The 19,047-nt window shown below is 43.6% G+C and overlaps 1 protein-coding gene across 1 annotated transcript; it reads left to right on the forward strand.

Moving 5' to 3' along the window:
• Positions 1 to 959: 959 nt before the first annotated feature.
• Gimap4 (GTPase, IMAP family member 4) lies at positions 960 to 8,282 on the forward strand. The gene is made up of 3 exons (XM_031381824.1): positions 960 to 1,069; positions 3,157 to 3,228; positions 6,566 to 8,282. The coding sequence occupies exons 2-3, from the start codon at positions 3,171 to 3,173 to the stop codon at positions 7,492 to 7,494; spliced, it is 987 nt and encodes a 328-aa protein (XP_031237684.1). The 5' UTR covers positions 960 to 1,069; positions 3,157 to 3,170; the 3' UTR covers positions 7,495 to 8,282.
• The last annotated feature ends 10,765 nt before the right edge of the window (positions 8,283 to 19,047 follow it).

The raw sequence follows: 19,047 nt of genomic DNA on the forward strand, positions 1-19,047 counted from the left end.
GTTAGAGAGCTGTATGCAGTCCCAGATGTGTCTGGATCAGTTCCACTCCAGTTTCTCTCCCCTCTGATCCTTTCTCTAGCCATCTCCTTTCCTTCCCAACTTCATGTCTTCTCTATTCCCCATTAAAAAAAAAATCCCAACTTCACTTAGTGCTGCCTTGTATGTACAGCAGTGTGGGACCATCTACCGGCTCATGGGTAACCTTTTAGGGGCAGTGCTCTTGAGAAAAAAACTTCACAAATTCACACACACACACACACACACACACACACACACACACACTAGCAGCAATCAATTGTCCACAGCTCCTTAGATAGGGACAAGAGTTCATGAGACCTTCCCCATTGGCGCTCAGGTTTTGGTCTGTGCAAGTTTGTGTGTGAAATGACCTTGTCATATCCAGCAAATACTGTTTCACTGAAGATGACCAATGCCTCCAATCTTTCCACCCCTCTTCTGTTAGGAGCCCTGACTCCTGAGGGAAGGAGGTATGATATAGATGTCCTATTTAAATCCAACTGTATCACGAATTACATGAAGTGTAAAATATCCAAATTAGAAGTAGATTCTATTATATGCTATTAACAAGGAGTTTTCTTCTCTGTCTCTGTCTGTCTCTGTCTCTGTCTCTGTCTTTCTCTCTCTTACTCAATTATTCTTTCTCTCATTTCTTAAACAAGTAAACACACAGGAGATTCAATGTCACTGCCAACCAAGTCATTGTCATTAATATTTGCAGGATGTTCTGTCAAACAAGCCGACTGACCGATATTTACTGAGATGGAACAAACTGCAGTCAACTAAAGTCCTGACTGTGAAAAAAGTGACTATTGATTTATCACATTCCAAGTGCTCAGTAGCTACCAGCAACCCATGGGTACCACGTGAGATAGTACAGAACAAGAGGACTGCAGAAAGTTCTGCAGTGCAGCTAGTTAGGAAGATGGGTGGGTCCCTTGCACACTCCTATTTACACAGTTCCTCCCCCTCGCTTCCTCTCTGCTACTCTGTTTTCTGGTGTTTAGTATTGTTGCAAAATCAGAGAAGGCCACAGGATCCAGATTTTCAGGTAAGAGAATAGGGATGGATGGTGTGGGTGTTGAATTTGGTGAGGAGGGGCCCTCTCTGCTGGCTGTGTCTACTAAACCTCCTGACAGACCTGCTCTAGGGAATTGTACTCATTGGTTTCTGCTTCCAGCCTGATGATTTTCAGCAGTAATCTGAGTTGAAGACTGAGTTCTACAAATTCTTGTGTGCGTCAGGGTTCAATGTTTTGAAGACTCTTTCTCTATGGGGAAAATATTCCTTTACTGTTCAAAAGAAAATTTTTTAACTTGACTCTCCCAGGAAGAGAATGAATGAATTAGTTTGGAGGGAGCAGGCAGGGGAAGGCAGGGATGGAGGATCCCTAACAGGCTCGGCTTGGCACAGCTCCCCCAAGCTGGGATAATGTCATTAAGATCAGTATTAACTGTTATCTTTCTCCTTTAAGCTGCTTCCTAGGGAACCTGCCTCTTGGGGAAACCATTTTAGGGAGGTTACACTTACTGTGGCTACAGTTCTGAAGTCAGTAGTAGACAATTGGTCATAGGCAGAGGGGATGACTTAGTCAATGAAATCAGCACCTACAGAAATGCAGGTCCTGGTTTTCAGAAGAAATAGGCTAAAGAGCCGCTCTGTCACCCTGTGCCCTCTGTCTCCCCACGACCCTGAGAAAGTTTTGAGAACGTTTCTACCATTGATATTGGGTTTCCTCGGTAATCACCAAATCAACTCTGTGCTAAGAACCAATGCTTTATGTAAGTTTGTGGTTTCGTTTTACTTTCTGAGAAACTGCAACTCACCTGGCCTTCAGGCATAGAGAGCCTCTCTCAAAAGAAGCATCCGGTGTTAACAAGGAGCACTCCAACATGTCCTGATCATGGTTGGCTCCAGAGTGTTCAAATATGTTCCTGTGTAGTTGGTAGAGGAAGCATTCAGAATGAGCTGAGTGTCTCTACATGACTGTGTCTTGGCTAGCAAGGAAGATGGCTGTGTGCACAGGCCACCCCCAAGCAGAGAGAGGTAACCACCCAAGAAGGCCAGTTTGCTTGTTTCGTAAATTGAGACCCAGCCTTTGTCCAGTGCTGCGTCGATTCCTGTCACACAGTCTAAGAGGAGACACTCATATGCTAGCAAATAATTTAGTGTTATAATCATGTCTTCAATGAGGAACTGCTGCTGTGCAGTTACAGCAAAAGCAAGTGACTTCAAAAGCTGGAGTCTCGGGTTGGTGCTGTTGTAGGAGAGAGGCGTGGGAGAGGGCTTCTCGGGAAGCCCAGGCTGAGCAGCTCCAGATGGGTGGTGGGCTGGAGCAGTGCCCCAGAAAGGGGAAATTCTGAAAAATCATAGCAGACAAAAGTGCTTCAAGGATCCTGAGAACGTAAGACAGGCTGCTGCCTTCAGGGAAAGATGTTCCTGCAGGGACTTTTGGACCACTCTAATAGTTCAAACTATCCTCTAAAGAGAACCAAAAGCTGCTAGGGAATTCAAGCAAGAAAAGTAAAATGGAATTTTATTTTGAAAGTGGTAGAGTTATAAAGGGATCCAAGAATAGATGACCGGGCCCCACCCAGCTACACTGACAGTGAACAGCAATGGGTCTGATCAACATGAAGGTAGAAACATAGGAGCAAATGAGATTTTTTTTTTTTTTTTGGGGTGATGGGCTCATGCAAGGGAGGAAACCAAGGCTAGAGTGGAGCTCAAAGCTTAGCAAGAGTCACGGTCTGTGTGGTGATACTATTTATCAAGATGAAGAGTCAGGCCTGGAAAGAGCAGGGGTGAGGGTCAAAGTCTCCATCCTCATCAGCCTTTGCTAGAGATGCCCAAGAAAGCCACCACAGAGAAGCTGAGTCAGAAGTGTGGACACCACAGTACTCATTCACTAGCTGGAGAGATGGAGGGAAACAGGACCAGCTCGAAGAGGTGCTGGTACAATTTAAGTTTGTGTAATGGAAAGAATAGATTGAAAAATGGAATACTGAGGTGAGCTTTTGGGGGTGGGGTAGGAGAAATCCAAATGCTGAGTTTATGGCAAAAAGTTTAGTGTTGGCTACAGAAAGTAGGATTCCAAGTGCTTGTCCTAACTTGCCATGCCTGTTTCTTTATCTGCAGGGAGCTGAGCTACAATGGAAGCCCAGTGCGGTGCTGTGGGGTTCATCCCAGAAAATCCAAGGAGCAGCCATGGTGAGAAGAGCTAGGGTGTGGGGCAGAGCATAGTCAAAGGTGGGAGAAGTGGGAAGCTGATAGGGAGGGGTACAGTCCCTCCTGCCTTGACCATCAGTCCCCACTGAACGAGAGAAAAACCGTTACACCGCCCTTGTATTTCTCTTTTCTTTGCTCTCCTACTCTTCTCGACTCTCTCTATGCTGTCTTAGGATGTGTCCATCAGGCCGAGCAGAGGACACCCAGCTGCTCTCTCACGGGCCCAGAGCTTGGCATAGCCCTCTCTTCCCTCCTTTCCTTCTTTACCCTCTTTTGTTTGTTTTGACATAGACTTCTACACACACTGTGGCCCTGGTCAGCTTGGAATCTGTGACAGACTCCCTGCTCCTGTCTCTCCAGTGCAGAGTGGTGGGTATGAGGCACCGTGCCTGCCTTCAGCACAGCTTCCTACTTCCTCTTTCATATAGGCAGAAAGGCTGCCTGTGGCCTCTCTGATTGTGGCCTTTCTGGTCACATCTCTGTCCTTTCTGAAGGAGAATTGAGAGAAAGCAATGTGGGAGTCATTGGTCCCTCATATGGCTTCCTACTCCCATTGCCCCCATTCCAATCAGTAAATTTATCAGTGTGCCACCAAGCATCTGATCCTCTACCCATCATGTTAATTAATGTCAGTTGAGATTTTGCTTGTTTATCAAACTACCTTACAACATAGTAGCTTAAAACATTGGCTATTTCGTTGAACCATACCAGTTAAAGTTGGGCTCTGACTCATGCTCCTGCCAGAGTCCCAAGAAGCTCACAGATGAGTCACTCATGTACCTGTGGCAAGGCAGTGGTTTCCTGTCAGTCTTGACAGACTCACAGATGTGCGTACTTCAGGGCTTCTTATACATTTGCCCCCAATACTGCTTTTTTCTCAAGAAAATTTTATGTGACCCTAAGTACATACCATATGTAAAATAGGTTAGAAGTCAAACATACAAAATGTGAAATGAACTTTTGATATATATATATATATGTTATATATATACATGTTGTATATATATATACATATATATGTTATGTATATATGTGTGTATAATTTACTGTTTTTAAAGATTAAAGTATATTTGCCCCATTTGTATCACAAGGAGTTTCAGTCAGATAGAATGAATAAAATTTGAAGAACTGTTACATAAGATAGTGAACATACTTAGTACTATATTTTACAGTTCATAAGAAAGCAGATTTTAAGTGTTTTCACTACAAAACATAATTATCTGAGCAGTGGAGGTGTTAAGTTTTGTGAGTATCTTTTTAAAGCAATGCATTGTACGCTCTAGCTACATACAAGCTGTGTTTAACAACTCTTCTTTGACGATACCGAAGAAGCATCTGCCGTGTACAAGAAAAGTAAATAAGAAAATTAAAGTCAATAAATGTATTGTCTCTCTTCAACTTAAAACAACACATTTACATTGGTAAGGTGGATATATTTGGGTTTTGTTTTGTATAAGTAAAGCTTGATTGAACATTTGACCTTGGAGGACAGAATATGTCAAACAGATTTTAGGGTTGATTGATTTTGTAAATGTATAATAGGAAATTGTAAGAGTGCCATTCACTAAGCACATCATTCAAAGCAGTGTTAGTGTCAAATCCAAGTCCAAGATATCTTGGCAGTGTTTATTGGTGCTGCAGGGTATGAGCAAGTATTTATGTTGTTTGGTCAGTAACAAGCTTGCTGTTTCATCATAAAACACAGTCAAGTGCTGTCACACATTATAAATCCATTACACCTTTGATTTCAAAATTTTGTTTAGTCATTGTGTATTCAGAATCTTTTACCATTGCTAACACTCTATGTTCAATTTTGTGGTCCCACATGAAGGCACAGCCTGTGCTTTAAGAAGCTTTGGCATAGTCAACTAGCTCTTGGGCAGGCCAGGGTCGAGGGATCCCTCTTGGCTGTTACTGTCAAGCATGATAGTTCAGGAATCTTCACATGGCAGTTGCAGAGGAGCCAAAGGAGCAGGCAGGCCACAGTGCTTAAGAGTTTTTGAACTTTTTGTTTGCCTGTCCTCCAAAGCACACTACAGTGTGTCCCAGCCCCAGCCCCATTGGCTACACTTCACTGAGAAGAGCTGCAAATCTACATCCCAAAGAGGAAGGCATTCAGGGATAGGAAGGAGAGGATGTGTATTGCAGTCTAATCATGGGTCATCAGTGATAGGCATTTTCTCTCCCTCAACAATGCAGATATAGGCCAGATTAGACCAGATTAAAAGTAGATAAAGGCAGTTTTATTAAGAGGCAGCTCTCCAGTAGGTTCACCAATCCCACAGGTGGAGGTCAGTGAAGTCACACATCCAGGCTAAAGCAAGAGGATTTTATAGAATTTAGGCAAGGAGTGATGGTGTGCCAACTAGGAGCTGGGATTGTGACCATATGCTGTCGAACCTGAGCCCCTGGGTGGTCATTCTTGGGTGGGTTGCCAGAAACTCAGAGATGGGGAGTGATGACATGTTAGCACGGAGTTTTCCCCAAGCATTCAAACAGACATGGGAGTTTTCTCTATGTAGATGGGGTTGGGGGAAGGAGGGCGGATGGAGGTTTCCCAGCTTGTGCAGGGGAGGAACAGGGATTCTAGTCTAACACTCACCATGTGGTGTCAATGCTGGTGAATTATGGCATAGTAACTACAACTGATGCCTTCTCCCATTCTTCCTTCCTGTGACCAAAAAACCAACACCCACAAGAATCTTTGCGATGGGGCACTCTACTGTGTTAAGTAAATACTGATGTGAGCTGTCCCTGTGCCCTGTGCTAGATCATCCTAGACAGTATCCTCAGTGATGTTACTTCTTTTATCCTGGGATTCTGGTCACCAAACATTGGAAACCATCAAAAACGCTTGTCATCCTCCCTGTACATGTCTCTCAGTTGAAAGAAAATGCCATTTTAAAATATAAATCAGAAAAAGAATTTTGTCTTTTTCTGCAGATGCCCCAAACTCACACTTTGTGTTCTACTCTGGATTCTGTAAGTGAGGCAGCTTCAAAAGTGGTTCACTGGTCTCTTCTGAAACTCTTATTTCCTCTGTTGGGTACTTTGAAATCACAAAGGATTGGAATGACGAGATCAAAAAGTATATTTAAAAAGGGCAGTGAAGAAAAGAGATCAAAGGAGGTACGGGTTGTCAGGTAGTTTGAGATGGGCATTTAGATTCACAGGTTGTCCATAGTCCCTGGTAGGACAAAGGTGACAACATGGGGAAAGATCATAAGCACCCAAAGAGTGGGCATTGGACTGTGTAACTTAGTCGCTTAACCGTCCCTGGCTGAGTCTAACATTTGGCTTTGTTTCCTTGATGTTCTAGAGCTTGGAAACCAAGACCAAGGAATTCCGCAACTGAGAATTGTCTTACTTGGAAAAACTGGAGCAGGAAAGAGTTCAACAGGGAACAGCATCCTTGGGAAAAAAGTGTTTCATTCTGGCATTTGTGCAAAATCCATTACCAAGGTCTGTGAGAAAAGGGTGAGCACCTGGGATGGGAAAGAGCTCGTTGTTGTGGATACACCCGGTATTTTTGACACTGAGGTACCAGATGCTGACACACAAAAGGAGATCACTCGCTATGTTGCCCTGACCTCTCCAGGGCCTCATGCTCTGCTCCTGGTGGTCCCACTGGGGCGTTATACTGTGGAAGAACACAAGGCCACACAGAAAATTCTGAGCATGTTTGGAAAAAAGGCTAGAAGATTCATGATTCTCTTACTCACCAGAAAGGATGACTTGGAAGACATGGATATCCATGAGTATTTAGAGACAGCTCCTGAAGTCCTTCGAGAGGTAATTGATGAGTTCGAAAATCGCTACTGTTTGTTCAACAACAGAGCATCAGAAGCTGAACAAGAAGAGCAGAAGACGCGGCTGTTGGCCTTGGTCCAGAGCATAGTGAGCGAGAATGATGGAAGATGCTTTACCAACAAAATGTATGAAAGGGCTGAGAGTGTGATCCAGGAAGAGACCTGGAGGATGCAAGAGCTTTACAGAAAGAAACTAGAAAAAGAGAGGTCACGGATAAGACAGGAGTATGAAGAAGAGATTAGAGATCTGAAAGATAAACTGGAGAGGGAAAGGAGAAAAGCACGCATGGAGAGGGAATTCAAGGAGAAGGAGGCTGACTTTACAAAGAAACAACAAAATGCTAGGAGTGAAGTTGAGAACACAGGTATGATACTTGAATTAATCCTAAAAGCATGGGAGATTGCTTCCTTCTTCATCAACCAGTTTATGAACGACTAGACTTAGTCTGTAAGACTAGACCTTATTTCTATTTCCTGCATTTCCCTTGATAACCCTGCCTTACAGAGCTCACTCCTCAATGCCCAAATGCTTTAGTTTCTGTCCTCCCGGTTGAAGGAATGAAGTAAAGTTTACCATTGGCAGTTGTTCAATTGACTTATCGAGAAATTCACCAATCTTCAATTTGTGAAACTCCAAAGCAGAACCTATTACTGCTTGCTGCCTTGTGTTCTTCATCAGTGAAAGCCACCCAGGATGCCACACAACTTGACTGTAAGATGGACTCACTTCACTGGATTCTCAACAGTAATCTTCACCTGCAGCTTCTACACATGATACTCATATTTTGGACAACTCTCTTGTATGCTTTATTATGAAGTTCAATTCTTTGCATGAGGTAATCTTCAGTCAGAGATAGATGGCATACAGTTCACAATAGATGTCAGGTTTATTTAATTATATTTTCACGAATGGTATCAAGTTGTTCCCCAGCTGCCCTTTGAAGGCAAAGCAGATCTCACAACCCAAGTAATCCAACATGAACATAAATTAGCAATTCAACAGGCAACACCACAATGTTTGCTGTGTTCAGGTGTGCCTCTAGAAGCCATCTCCAACCTTTTAACCAGTTTGATCAGTCGTCAGCAGCTCTCTCCTTGAGAAATGATCTGGCTACTGCAACCCTACCCTGAATCACTATATATTCAGTCATGCTGCTTCTGCCCCCCGCCTAGCTAATTTGCTCATTGCTGTTATAATAAACTTTTCCTTTGCCTCATTCATATTTAGAACTGGAGTCTGTTTCTGTCTGGGAAGAGTATGCTGCTGTAACAACACAGAGATGGATTTTGTTTTAGTGGTAGAAGTCTAAGGTGTGTTTTGAACTAGACTTGCTCTATTCCCATGACACCTCACTCCTGTCTTGTTTTTGTAGGAATGTAGATGCATGTGCATATGTATGTACATGTGTATACATGTGTGTGTATGTGTGAAGGTATTTGTGGAGTGTAGAGGATGATCTCAGGTGTCTTCCTCAGGGATGCTGTCTACCTCTCTTGAGACAGACAGTGCTTCCCATTGGCCTGGAGTTCACTAATTCAGCTGAACTGGCTAGTCCGTGACACCTGAGGATTTTTCTGCCTCTACCTCCCTAACCTTAAGGTACAAGTGCATGCCACCATGCCCAGCTTTTCATACAGGTTCTGGGAATCAAACATGGGATCTCAAGCTTGCAAGACAAATACTTTCTTGACTGAGTCCCACCCCCTTTTCTCTGAAATCTTTGAACGATAATCTCTATCCTTCACTGGTCAAAGACCACAACTCTTTTGGGTCTTTATTATCTCATGGCAGAAACTGTGTCTTAGGTTTCTGAGGCCTGTGAGCTTTCCCTGGTTCACAAACTCCCTCTAATATAGAGATAGTAACAATTATTTCTCTATTCCTTTTGGTATATTTCTTCTGAGTTACCCTCACTTGGTTTCTAGGAGTCCTCAGTGCTTCTTCCCAACATTCCCTGGGGGCACCGGTGACAGCTCACTTCATTCTTTCCTATCTTGAAATTGGCTTCTCTAAACTTCTTTTGGCAGCAGGTGACCATTACAGAAAGTCTTTAGTCAAAATGCAGAGACCAACTCACTGTGGGATGCCCATCCCTAATTGATACATCCACAGCACAATTCCCGCATCCAAAGCTCAGGGAACATTGTGTACGAGGGGATGGAAAGAGCGCAGAAGACCGGACAGTTTCTGTGATGAACACCATGGCCAAAAGCAACTGGAGGAAGAAAGGGTTTATTTTTATCTTACAGCTTATAGCCCCTCACAGAGGAACAGAAACTCAGTACTGGAACCTGGATACAGAGGCCATGGAGGATGGCTGCTTACCTGCTCAGGGTCCATGACTTGCTTAACTTTAAAAAATCTTTTTGTAGGTTCTTTGTGAATTTCACATCATGCACCCAAATTCCAATAATTTCCCTTTCCCTTCATATCCTCCCTCTACTGCTGCACCCTACCCTAAAACAAAACAAAACTAGACAAAAAAAATCTCATTGTGGAAGCTGCAGTGTGTCACACATGTACCCTTTTGCCCAAACAGCTTTACTTGAAAATGTTCATTGGGGCTGAAGAGATGGCTCAGCTGTTAAAGGCTAGGCTCACAACCAAAAATATAAGGATGCCTCAGTGTAGGGGAATGCCAGGGCAGGGAGGTGGGAGTTGGTGGGTGGGTGGGGGAACACCCTCATAGAAGCAGGGGGAGGGGAGATGGGATAGGAGGCTTCTGGAGAGGACTAAAAAAGGGGATAACATTTGAAATATAAATAGGGAATATACCCAATAAAAAAAAGAAGGAAAGAAAATGTTCATCGTAATGAGTCACTGATCTAGTTTAAGGCCTCTGGCTATACTATCTATACTGGATCCTCACCATGGCTCCTCTTGAATATCCTGTTGTTGCCCTGTGTCATAGAAACTCTGCAGCTTTGAATCTGCAGGACTAGCCCTCTCATGTACTCCAGCAGTTCATAGATGCAGGGGATGTTGTGGTGAGCCAACTCAAAGCTTTGGATCTGGGTCCTGGATGGTAGCTGAGTTGGTCAGAGTACCACTTTTCCTGCATCAGTACCAGCAAGGCCAGTTCACCCATATGATGCGGGTAGTAGGAGGGGTAGTGTGGGTGGGAGGTGAGATGTGGTGCATTTCTCTCCACATCAACAGATGAGGGGCAGGGCCAGCTCTCTCATACTAAAACCACCAGAGTCAGTTCTCCCATGCTGCCCAGCAAGAAGCAGGACTGGCTCTCCTGCTGCAAGCAAGGGGTGGAACCAGCTCATCAGAGTTCTTGGACATCAACAGGGCCCCAGGTGGCAGCCCCAAGCAGACACATCTGTATGGCATGAACCTGGTAGTATGGTAGCATGAACCTGGGACATCAACACAGACCATGGCTGTGACAGGACCACAGACACAGACATAGCTCCTGGTGGCAGCTTGGGCCTGGATGCTATCATGTCCTCAGGTGTCAGTTTGGCCTCTGGTGTCAGTCAGGCCATCATACATCAACATGATCTCAGGAAGCAGCCCAGACTACTGACATCCAGATGGTCTTTGGTGGCAACACAGGCCACAGACATCAGCACAGACTCCAGCTGCAGTAAGGCTTCAGATTCATACATGGCCCTTGGTGGCAGTCCAAGCCAGGACATCATCATGGCCCCAAGTGGTTACAGAGGCTCCTCATAGCTGCCTGTTCCTCACTGCTGTGATGTCTCCAGTTCCACTTCCCCCCACAGTGGACAAAATGCTCAGGTTTGCTTTCTCACCCATCTCTCTCTCCATCACATATTCGCTTATCATAGGGCACTTGGGTATTTCTCTCTTCTAGCTGGACTCCTGCTTAACATTTTTTATACTCCCAGGCCACTTATCCAAGGATGGCACCTCCCATTCTAGGCTGGGCCCTCCCACATCAATCATCAATCAAGAATTACAAACTGTAGAGGAATTTTAATTCAACAACATGGCTACTCTGGCTGGAATACAGAATGCACTCAGTATACACCTTTAGTCCCAAACAAGGTAGGTAAACTTAGTTTGTAGAAGGAAGCTACCATGTTTGAAAGTGAGGTCTAGCTGGGCTGGTTCTCTGAGCAGACCTTGGGCACAAATTTTGCAGCCAGTCCCACAACACCTAGAGGAAGCTCCACTCCCAGGCAAGCTAACATACCCAGGATCAGAGGATCAGAGGTGAGGAGGACATAACACCTGTCCCAACACCAGAGTAACTAGGACCAGAGGGACCCAGGCAAGCAGGAACTCTGCCAGCCAAGTGTCATGGGTTCCTTCCAGTCTGTCCTGGTTGATGCCCTAAGCAGATCTTGGGCTCAAATTTTGCAGCCAGTCCCACAACACCCAGAGGAAGCTCCACTCCCAGGCAATCTAACACGCCCAGGATCAGAAGATCAGAGGTGAGGAGGACATAACATCTGTTCCCAACACTGGGAGTGACTGGGACCATCAAGACCCAGGCACGCAGGAACTCTGCCAGCCTAGTGGCACTGGATGTTTCTGCTCTGAGCAGACTATACTATGGTTTTCAGAACAGCTTACATATTTCAAAAGTTTATACAGGCAAAAGAAATGTAGATATGTAACTTGGGAGGTGGCTTGTAAGAGAACATTAAAGAGAGAGACTGAATGCTTTGCTTGATGTTTGTAACTATTGTATCAAGTTTAAAGATGACTTTTTAAGTTACTCTTTCTTTGAGATGAATGCTTTTCCAAATTATCACAGCCAATGAACCAGATTCTTGCCCTCACCTAATGTCTGTGCCACCCTCCAAACAGAACCATTGTTCATTGAAACAGTTGGTGAATGACTTCGAGGATATACCATCTTAATTCACACACTATTTCATAAATGAATGTAGCATGTTCTCTGTGGGCTGAGAATAAAGTCACTCACTCAAGTCAAATAGCTTTGACCATATCAGGAAATCTGTATCCAAAAATCGTGCCTATAATTCATTCCTTGGCACTGCAGAACTGTCAACTCTTAGCTTAGCTATGATGAAGGTAAAATCCTTTGGTGATGTGAGGGGCATTGAAGTACAGCCTTATTACAATGAAATCCAATGTCTAAAAATTATTCTTATTTTGGGCTTATACCATAGTAAGAGCCAAGATTTTAAGCTATACTAAAAAGAAAAAAACAAACAAACAAACAAAAAGATTTTTATCTATTTATCTTCATTTAAGAAATACTAGTAGTGATGTATTATTTTGAAATATACAGTTAATATGATTGGAGTTATTTAAAATTTATATTGAGAAAAACATGTATTTTCAGTATTGCTGTAGACAAGCATCTACATAAGACTGTTAAATTGGTTGTTGTTTTATATCAAACAACTTTTATAATACTCAAAAAAAATAAAAAGACAAAAATGTGACATCTAATTGAGGGTCAGACAAAGTGGTGAATCTGAGAAAGATTTGACAGAATAAGTCAGAGATAAGATATGCCCAACTCTCACAAAGAGAGGAGAAATAGAGCAGTGCAGAGGAAGAGACAGAGAGACATAGATAGATAGATAGATAGATAGATAGATAGATAGATAGATAGACAGACAAAGAGACATGGAGACAGAGAGACACAAAGAGACAGACAGACAGACAGAGAGACAGACACAGAGAGAAGGTAGTTTTATTGGGACAGTTTTACAGAGACACTTTGCAGAGAAGCATAAGCTAGACACAGGTAAAGACAGAATGAGCCAGAGAATGAGAAGGAACCAAAAGATTAGAACAGATTGCTAGAGCTTGAGGCCAAGCAGAACAATTCAGTGAGAAGCTGAGAGAAGCCAGTTTGAATCAATCAGCTTGGAGAGGAGTTTAAGCTAGAACAGCTGAGTTGAAGCAGCCAGCTAGAAAGTACTAGAAAGGGTGAGCTTATTCAGCTGTAAGCCTCCAAGATGACATTTATGTCAGGTGAATATAAGTGACTTTTAGTCAGGTAAATAAGAGTGACTTACAACAAAGGAGTCTAATCTTTACTGTCTTAACAAAGACTATGTTTGCAGGTACCTGAAGAAGAGATAAGAAGACAGAAATCAAGCAATGGATCTTCTGGAGCTAGAGTTACAGGCAGTTATAATCCACCTAACATGGGTGTGGGAACTGAACTTGGGTCCTCTGTAACAGCAGCAAGCACTCCTTGTTTTGTTTGTGTAATTATTATTTTACTGTATATCCATGGCAAGCAGCAAACATTCTTAAGTGCTAAGCTATCTCTCTAGCTCCCTTTTACTCAGTTACTTCCTCCCACTTCTGCTAATACCCTTCCTTCTCCCAAATCATTCCCCCTGGTTTTTAATGCCTTAAAAAAATCTAGATTTTATATATGACAGAAAAAGCATGATATTTGTGTTTCTATGTGTAGCTCATTTTGTTTAGCATAATAATCTCTAACTCTATCCATTTATTGCAAATAAAATAGGATTCTTTCTTCAATAGCCATATGTGTTTATCTCACATTTTCTTTATCCATTCATTCTTTTATGGACTCATAGACTGAGTAGTGTGACAATAATCGTGGTTACATATTTATCTATATTTTAAGGTTGGTTTGACTTTTTAGAGCACATACCCAGGAAGGGTAGAACAGGATCACTTTGGAGCCTCTTCCATCACAAGTATTTTGTATGTGTGTGGGTTGGAACATGTGCATGTATAAGTATGCACGTGAAAGCCAGAGAATCTTTTTCCATCAATCTCTCCCTTACTCTTTATATTTTTATTACATTTATTTATGTGTGTAGATGCACATGGTGCATGTATATGGAGAGATCGGAGGACAACTTGTGGGAGTTGGTTCTCTTCCTGTACCTGTGCTTCCAGGGACCGACCGAAAATTCTCAGGCTTCATAGAGGTGTCTTTACCCTCAGAACCGTTCTACTTTTTGTTGTTATTTGTTTGTTTTTGAGACTGACTATGAGGAAGGCCCTGGATCCATGTGTTATGCCAACTCTTCACAACACATAGCATATAACCTTGGAAGTCTACTTGTCCAAATGCTAATTAGAGAAATGTTGAAAAGCAGAGCTGCACTATTGGGGAGTTTTGGGAAAAACACTAAATATTTACATTTTGTTCATTTGTTTGTTTGTTTGTTTGTTTGAGACAGGGTTTCTCTGCATAGCTCTGGTTGTCCTTACTTTGTAGACCAGGTTGGCCTGGAACTCACTGAGATCCACCTGCCGCTGCCTCAGACATGCGTCACTATACTTGGCTCTTAAATGTTTAAATTTTTTATTACATAAGAAAGATCTCCCATGAAGTCATAAAACAAAACCCTTGGCTGATTGAACATTATAAAACATGCAAGTAATTTTGTGTAGTGTCATATGGGAAGTGTGGCAAGAGCCGCACCCGAGGAGAGGAGGCAACTCTGCCATGAAAACTTTAAAGTCCTGTTACTCAGGAAGGGCAGTGGTTGGCTCTGCTCGCTCCTGGGTAGAACTGGGGAACCACCGAACCACATTTCCTCTTTATATTTGTACTTTTCAAAAGCTGAGACCTGATTGCTCTCCCTTGGGGCCCCTGGTGAGCAGATGTGAGCTACATTCTTCCTTTCTCTTTCCATTCTTTGGACCCTAAGGAGGGCTCCACTGGGCAAGTAGGTACCAGTCTTCAGGGCTCCTCTGGGCAGGTACCCAGTCTTCCTTTGCTGCTCTCATTAGTCTGGCCTTCATGGGCACATCCATTTAGGTAAAAGAAGGACATACTTAAGCACACATTGGCTGCAGGTCTCTGCTGTGGATGCTCATTAACAACCAGGGAGTCACATGCTAGGCAGAGCAATAAAGTGGGCAAAAATGATACTCTCCCTTATTTGATCCAGTCCTTTCCGTCTATCTTTTTCTTACAGACTCCTGGGAAGCATGACTTTGATGTCCTCCTGGGCCCATATTCACATCATAAAAATACGCAGGAAGTAGATAGTAATGATCATCTTCTAACATGTAAAATATTAATACAGATTTAACCAAAGAGGGGCAGCCCTTCTTAGTGTGAGCATTTTGTTAAGAATGGATTGTTTCTGTTATGGCTTTTCCAGTTACTGCTGATGAATTTAAATAAAAGAAATGAAAAGGGAAAGAAAGAGACATAACTGCTTCTAGATATGGTGAAGGAGAGGTTTATTATAGATATGTGGGAGCGCATAGTCAGACATCTGGGAAAGTCCAGAGTGGGCATGACCAGACTGACCTGGGTCATGTGAGGAGAGGGGGAGGGGAAAGGAGAAGGAAGAAGGAAACCAGATGCAACAATCAAAGGTACAAATGGAGTGACTAACCAAAATGATTGGATTATGTAGGAAAGAGCAGCAAAGCCCCTGGGGTTGCCAGCCAGGAAGGCCCTGTAACAAATAGGGACTAAAGGATGCTGGGAGAACCTGGCAGCCAGTGTTAAACTGTGATGTCAGCTGTTTGTCCCCATCTTGAAACCTAACACCCACCACCCAGGTTGCCTTGCTCAGGAGTCTGTACAGTGGAACTGTAGGTGGTGAGCAGGGGAGCAACCCAAGAAAAAGACCCAAAGGCTAAGGCAAAAGAACACGTTAAACAAACATGGGCCGCAAATCTCACCTCACCAGCTGTTGCTCCAGGAAATAAAAAGCTCACGGGGGAGTTCAGCTCGGCTCCTCCCTTGAACTTTGGTGGTTTGCTTGGTTTTTTATCCAGAGCATCTCTGAGGGAGTTTGGCCAGGTACAAGCTCTGGTGTAGTTTGAAACAGACTCATACTCTGAGGATTCATTTCTTACCCGTCTTTTGGCTTCTATGGAGAATTAAGAAGACCTTAGCTTGGACAGTGGGTTGTAGTATGAAGTCATCCAGGGGAGGGAGACTGAGGTGGCTTCAGAGTGAGGAGAGAAAAGCTGAGTCACCTGATAGGAGCCAAATAGGCTAACTGCCTTCTGTCTGTATACTGTTTGCTCCTTCCTTATGAACAGAGCTACACTGTTACCTAGAAAACAAAGTGTCCATGAGGGTTGCATTCCACAGGTTTCTTGTGGCTAGCGGCAGCCTTATGACCAAGAACATAAGCAGTATTGTGGGTTTTGGCACTTCCTTCCCCTTGGTAATAAAAGGCCCTGCTCTCTTGAATATGCGTGCCGCCTTCCTCTTTCTCCTATGGCTCCAAGGCTAGAAGTTGCCATGAAAGAATGCTGAGTAGCAAGGGAGGAAGAAGTAGGTTTGATGGAGCTTATCCTAGCCCCCAACAGACTCAGCGCCTCCCTTTGTCACATCAGAATCAGCCCCTTTGATTGCTAAGCCACAGTAGTGAATTATCTCCGAGGTGTAGTCCACCAATGTCAATATGGTGTGGCTGAGCTGATTGGAAGCAATCTTCATATGCCATAGAAAATTTGAGACCAATTGTAACAGAAGATACTTCCTGACTTGAGAACTGATGTTGATTTCCCTCAGGTGAGACTTCTGCGATGAGTTCCCAGATCCTGCAGACAGGGAGAAGTGGGTTCAGAAGACTGCATCTGTCCTGGGAGCCTCCATGGAGAACTGCAGGGCAGCCGGGCTACCTAATCCTTCCCTGAGAGAGTGCCAACAACCGAGATGTAGGATGGAGGAGAATGCCTACCTCCACCACAGAGAGCTGCTAGGCAGGTAAAACTGCTCTGATTTACACACTGCCAAATGTTTCCTTGTAATCTCCCCCCAACTACAGTGTGTGAGAAAGAGCTACAAAAGAATAAAGAAATTTAGAAAAGAAGAATGTTCAGTTTTCTCCTGGTATTCCAATCCTAGTTTGTGTTTAAACCTGCTGTTCAAGTTTAAATGAAATTATTTCATGATTTTACATAAAATTACATTCTTTCCAGGCACTCGCTGACTGACAGTGGCTTCTTTAAGCTTCCTCAAAGCCTTATTCCTAGAAAGACTGCTATTGGCATAGCAGGACTTTAAACATTAAAGCAGGAAGACATCACTCTCTGCTTTACATTTTGTCAGTGTGTCCTGCTGTAGCCATTACCTGAATGAGCCCTCTTGTGTTGGCGAGATTTAAGAGCACATTCTGTTAGCTCAGTACTCCTTTCCCTCTATGCTCAGTAACAAGAGTGTATCCACACTACCTATAGATCATTGTATCCTTGGACTATTATTACAGGATGCAAGGCTTAGCTATAAAAAAGAGGCTTGTTTTGGGTGGCTGATTCAGTCTAGGGATATCAAGATGCCTGATTAGTTGTGCCGAACTCTCAGTGCAGGGGCTACCTTAGGGCAGAAGGAGGTGAACAAGGAAGTGAGAGTATTGGTCCAATCTGGTTGCTAGGAGCCAGGGAGAGGAAACAATCTGTTTCCTGTTTGGGGAAAGTCAAAACAATACAAGGAAGGGCTGCACTCTTTATCAGGGACTTCCCAGCAATTTTCCAAACCAGAGCCATCACTGTCATTTGTCATTTGTGATTTGTGATGTTTTTGCCCGTGTAACGGAGGTTAGGAATTTCTCTTTCTAGGCAGACAGAAGAGATTAGACACAGACCTGCAGATAAGCACCCAGCAGGACCTCAGGTCACATCTTCTGAGTCCCTAACCATCCTGCTTCCCAACCTTCTATGGGGGAGGGAACCTCCGTTGCACAGCTAAAGGGAGCTGAAGACATAATGGAGATCAGCCCTGTTCCTTCCTTGCTTTAGCTACTGATTAGCTAAAGAGGTCACACTCCCAGGACCTCTTTTGAATATCCCCGATGCTCATCTGCATTTGAGGCATGACAGATTGGTTAAACTGCTTCCTGTAAGAGGTCCAAGCCACTCCTGTGGCTGTTTCCCTCTCTTGTTAGTCATACTCTATCTGTAGGGAACATCTCTCCTGGAAGACATCCTTGTATTGCAGAGTTCTTGTAAAAAACCAAGTTCCCAACACATATGATGTCTAAGCATCCAGCCTTCTTTTGCATGGTCTCTTTTTTCAAAGATACCCTCCCCTCTGCTCACCCTTCTAAATGATCTTCCTGCAGAGCTCATTTACATATGCAGACCTTCTCTTTAGCCCCATTTACACTCCTATCAAGGTAAAAGAGTTCATATGAGCATGAAAATGTCCTTTGCTTTCTAATATTTCAAAAGCTAGATCTAAATGTGAATGAGGGACCCAAAAGAATATGGGGAAGTAACAAAGGTGACCTGCCCCATCCCAGCCCCATGGGGTGAGGGGGCACTGACTGTTTCTACCCAAGACCATGCAGATGTAGAGAGTCCCACATCCCATAGCCTAGCGGGTAAGGCTCTCCTTCTAGGCCAAGGCTGGCTTCTTCAGTTCTTTCCCCAACCTCACTCATTCTGACCCACAGGAAGTGCCCACAAGACCATTTTGTTGTGGTTCAAGAGAATCAAGTGGCTTGATTCATTTATTTTTATTTTTTATTTTTGTTTCTTAGTAGGTTTCTATTCACATTCTTCCATAGCCCAGGATAGATCTTGCCATGTAGTTCACTGTGGTGACCATTTGGTTCAAAGTTCTTTTCCCAAATCAGACAAAAATCACAAAGAGGCAAGTGATACCAATGGAACATGAAGGCTTTATTGGGGGCTTATGGTAGAGCGCAGGGGAGACAGCACACAGGTGATGGTTCTGGGTTGTGTCTCTCATATTTGACTCCTCGGAATCTCTGCCATGTCCTGCCTATCTCTGGCTCTGTTGCAAAGCTTGCATGTCCTTGGTGGTCTGCTCCTATACATCCAACTCTACTTAATTCACAAAAGATGGAGGAGGCACCACCCCCTTTCCCTTCCCAGGAAAGACATATACAGTTCAGAATTAGTCATTGTACACATGTCATTGTATCGAAGTCTCTCAAGGGCTTAGAAGTAAGTCAGTGGTTAGAACATGGCTATGGAACACAACCTATGGTCTGGGCCTCTTTGTTCTGTCTCATTGTCATTTTCTACCTACCACATAAGGTAGGCATCTTAATAATCACAGTGCATGTCCCTCTTTGTGGGTAAGGATGAAGCCCAAGAAAT

Source organism: Mastomys coucha, unplaced genomic scaffold (genome assembly GCF_008632895.1).
Source record: "Mastomys coucha isolate ucsf_1 unplaced genomic scaffold, UCSF_Mcou_1 pScaffold20, whole genome shotgun sequence".
Classification (NCBI taxonomy): Eukaryota; Metazoa; Chordata; class Mammalia; order Rodentia; family Muridae; genus Mastomys; species Mastomys coucha.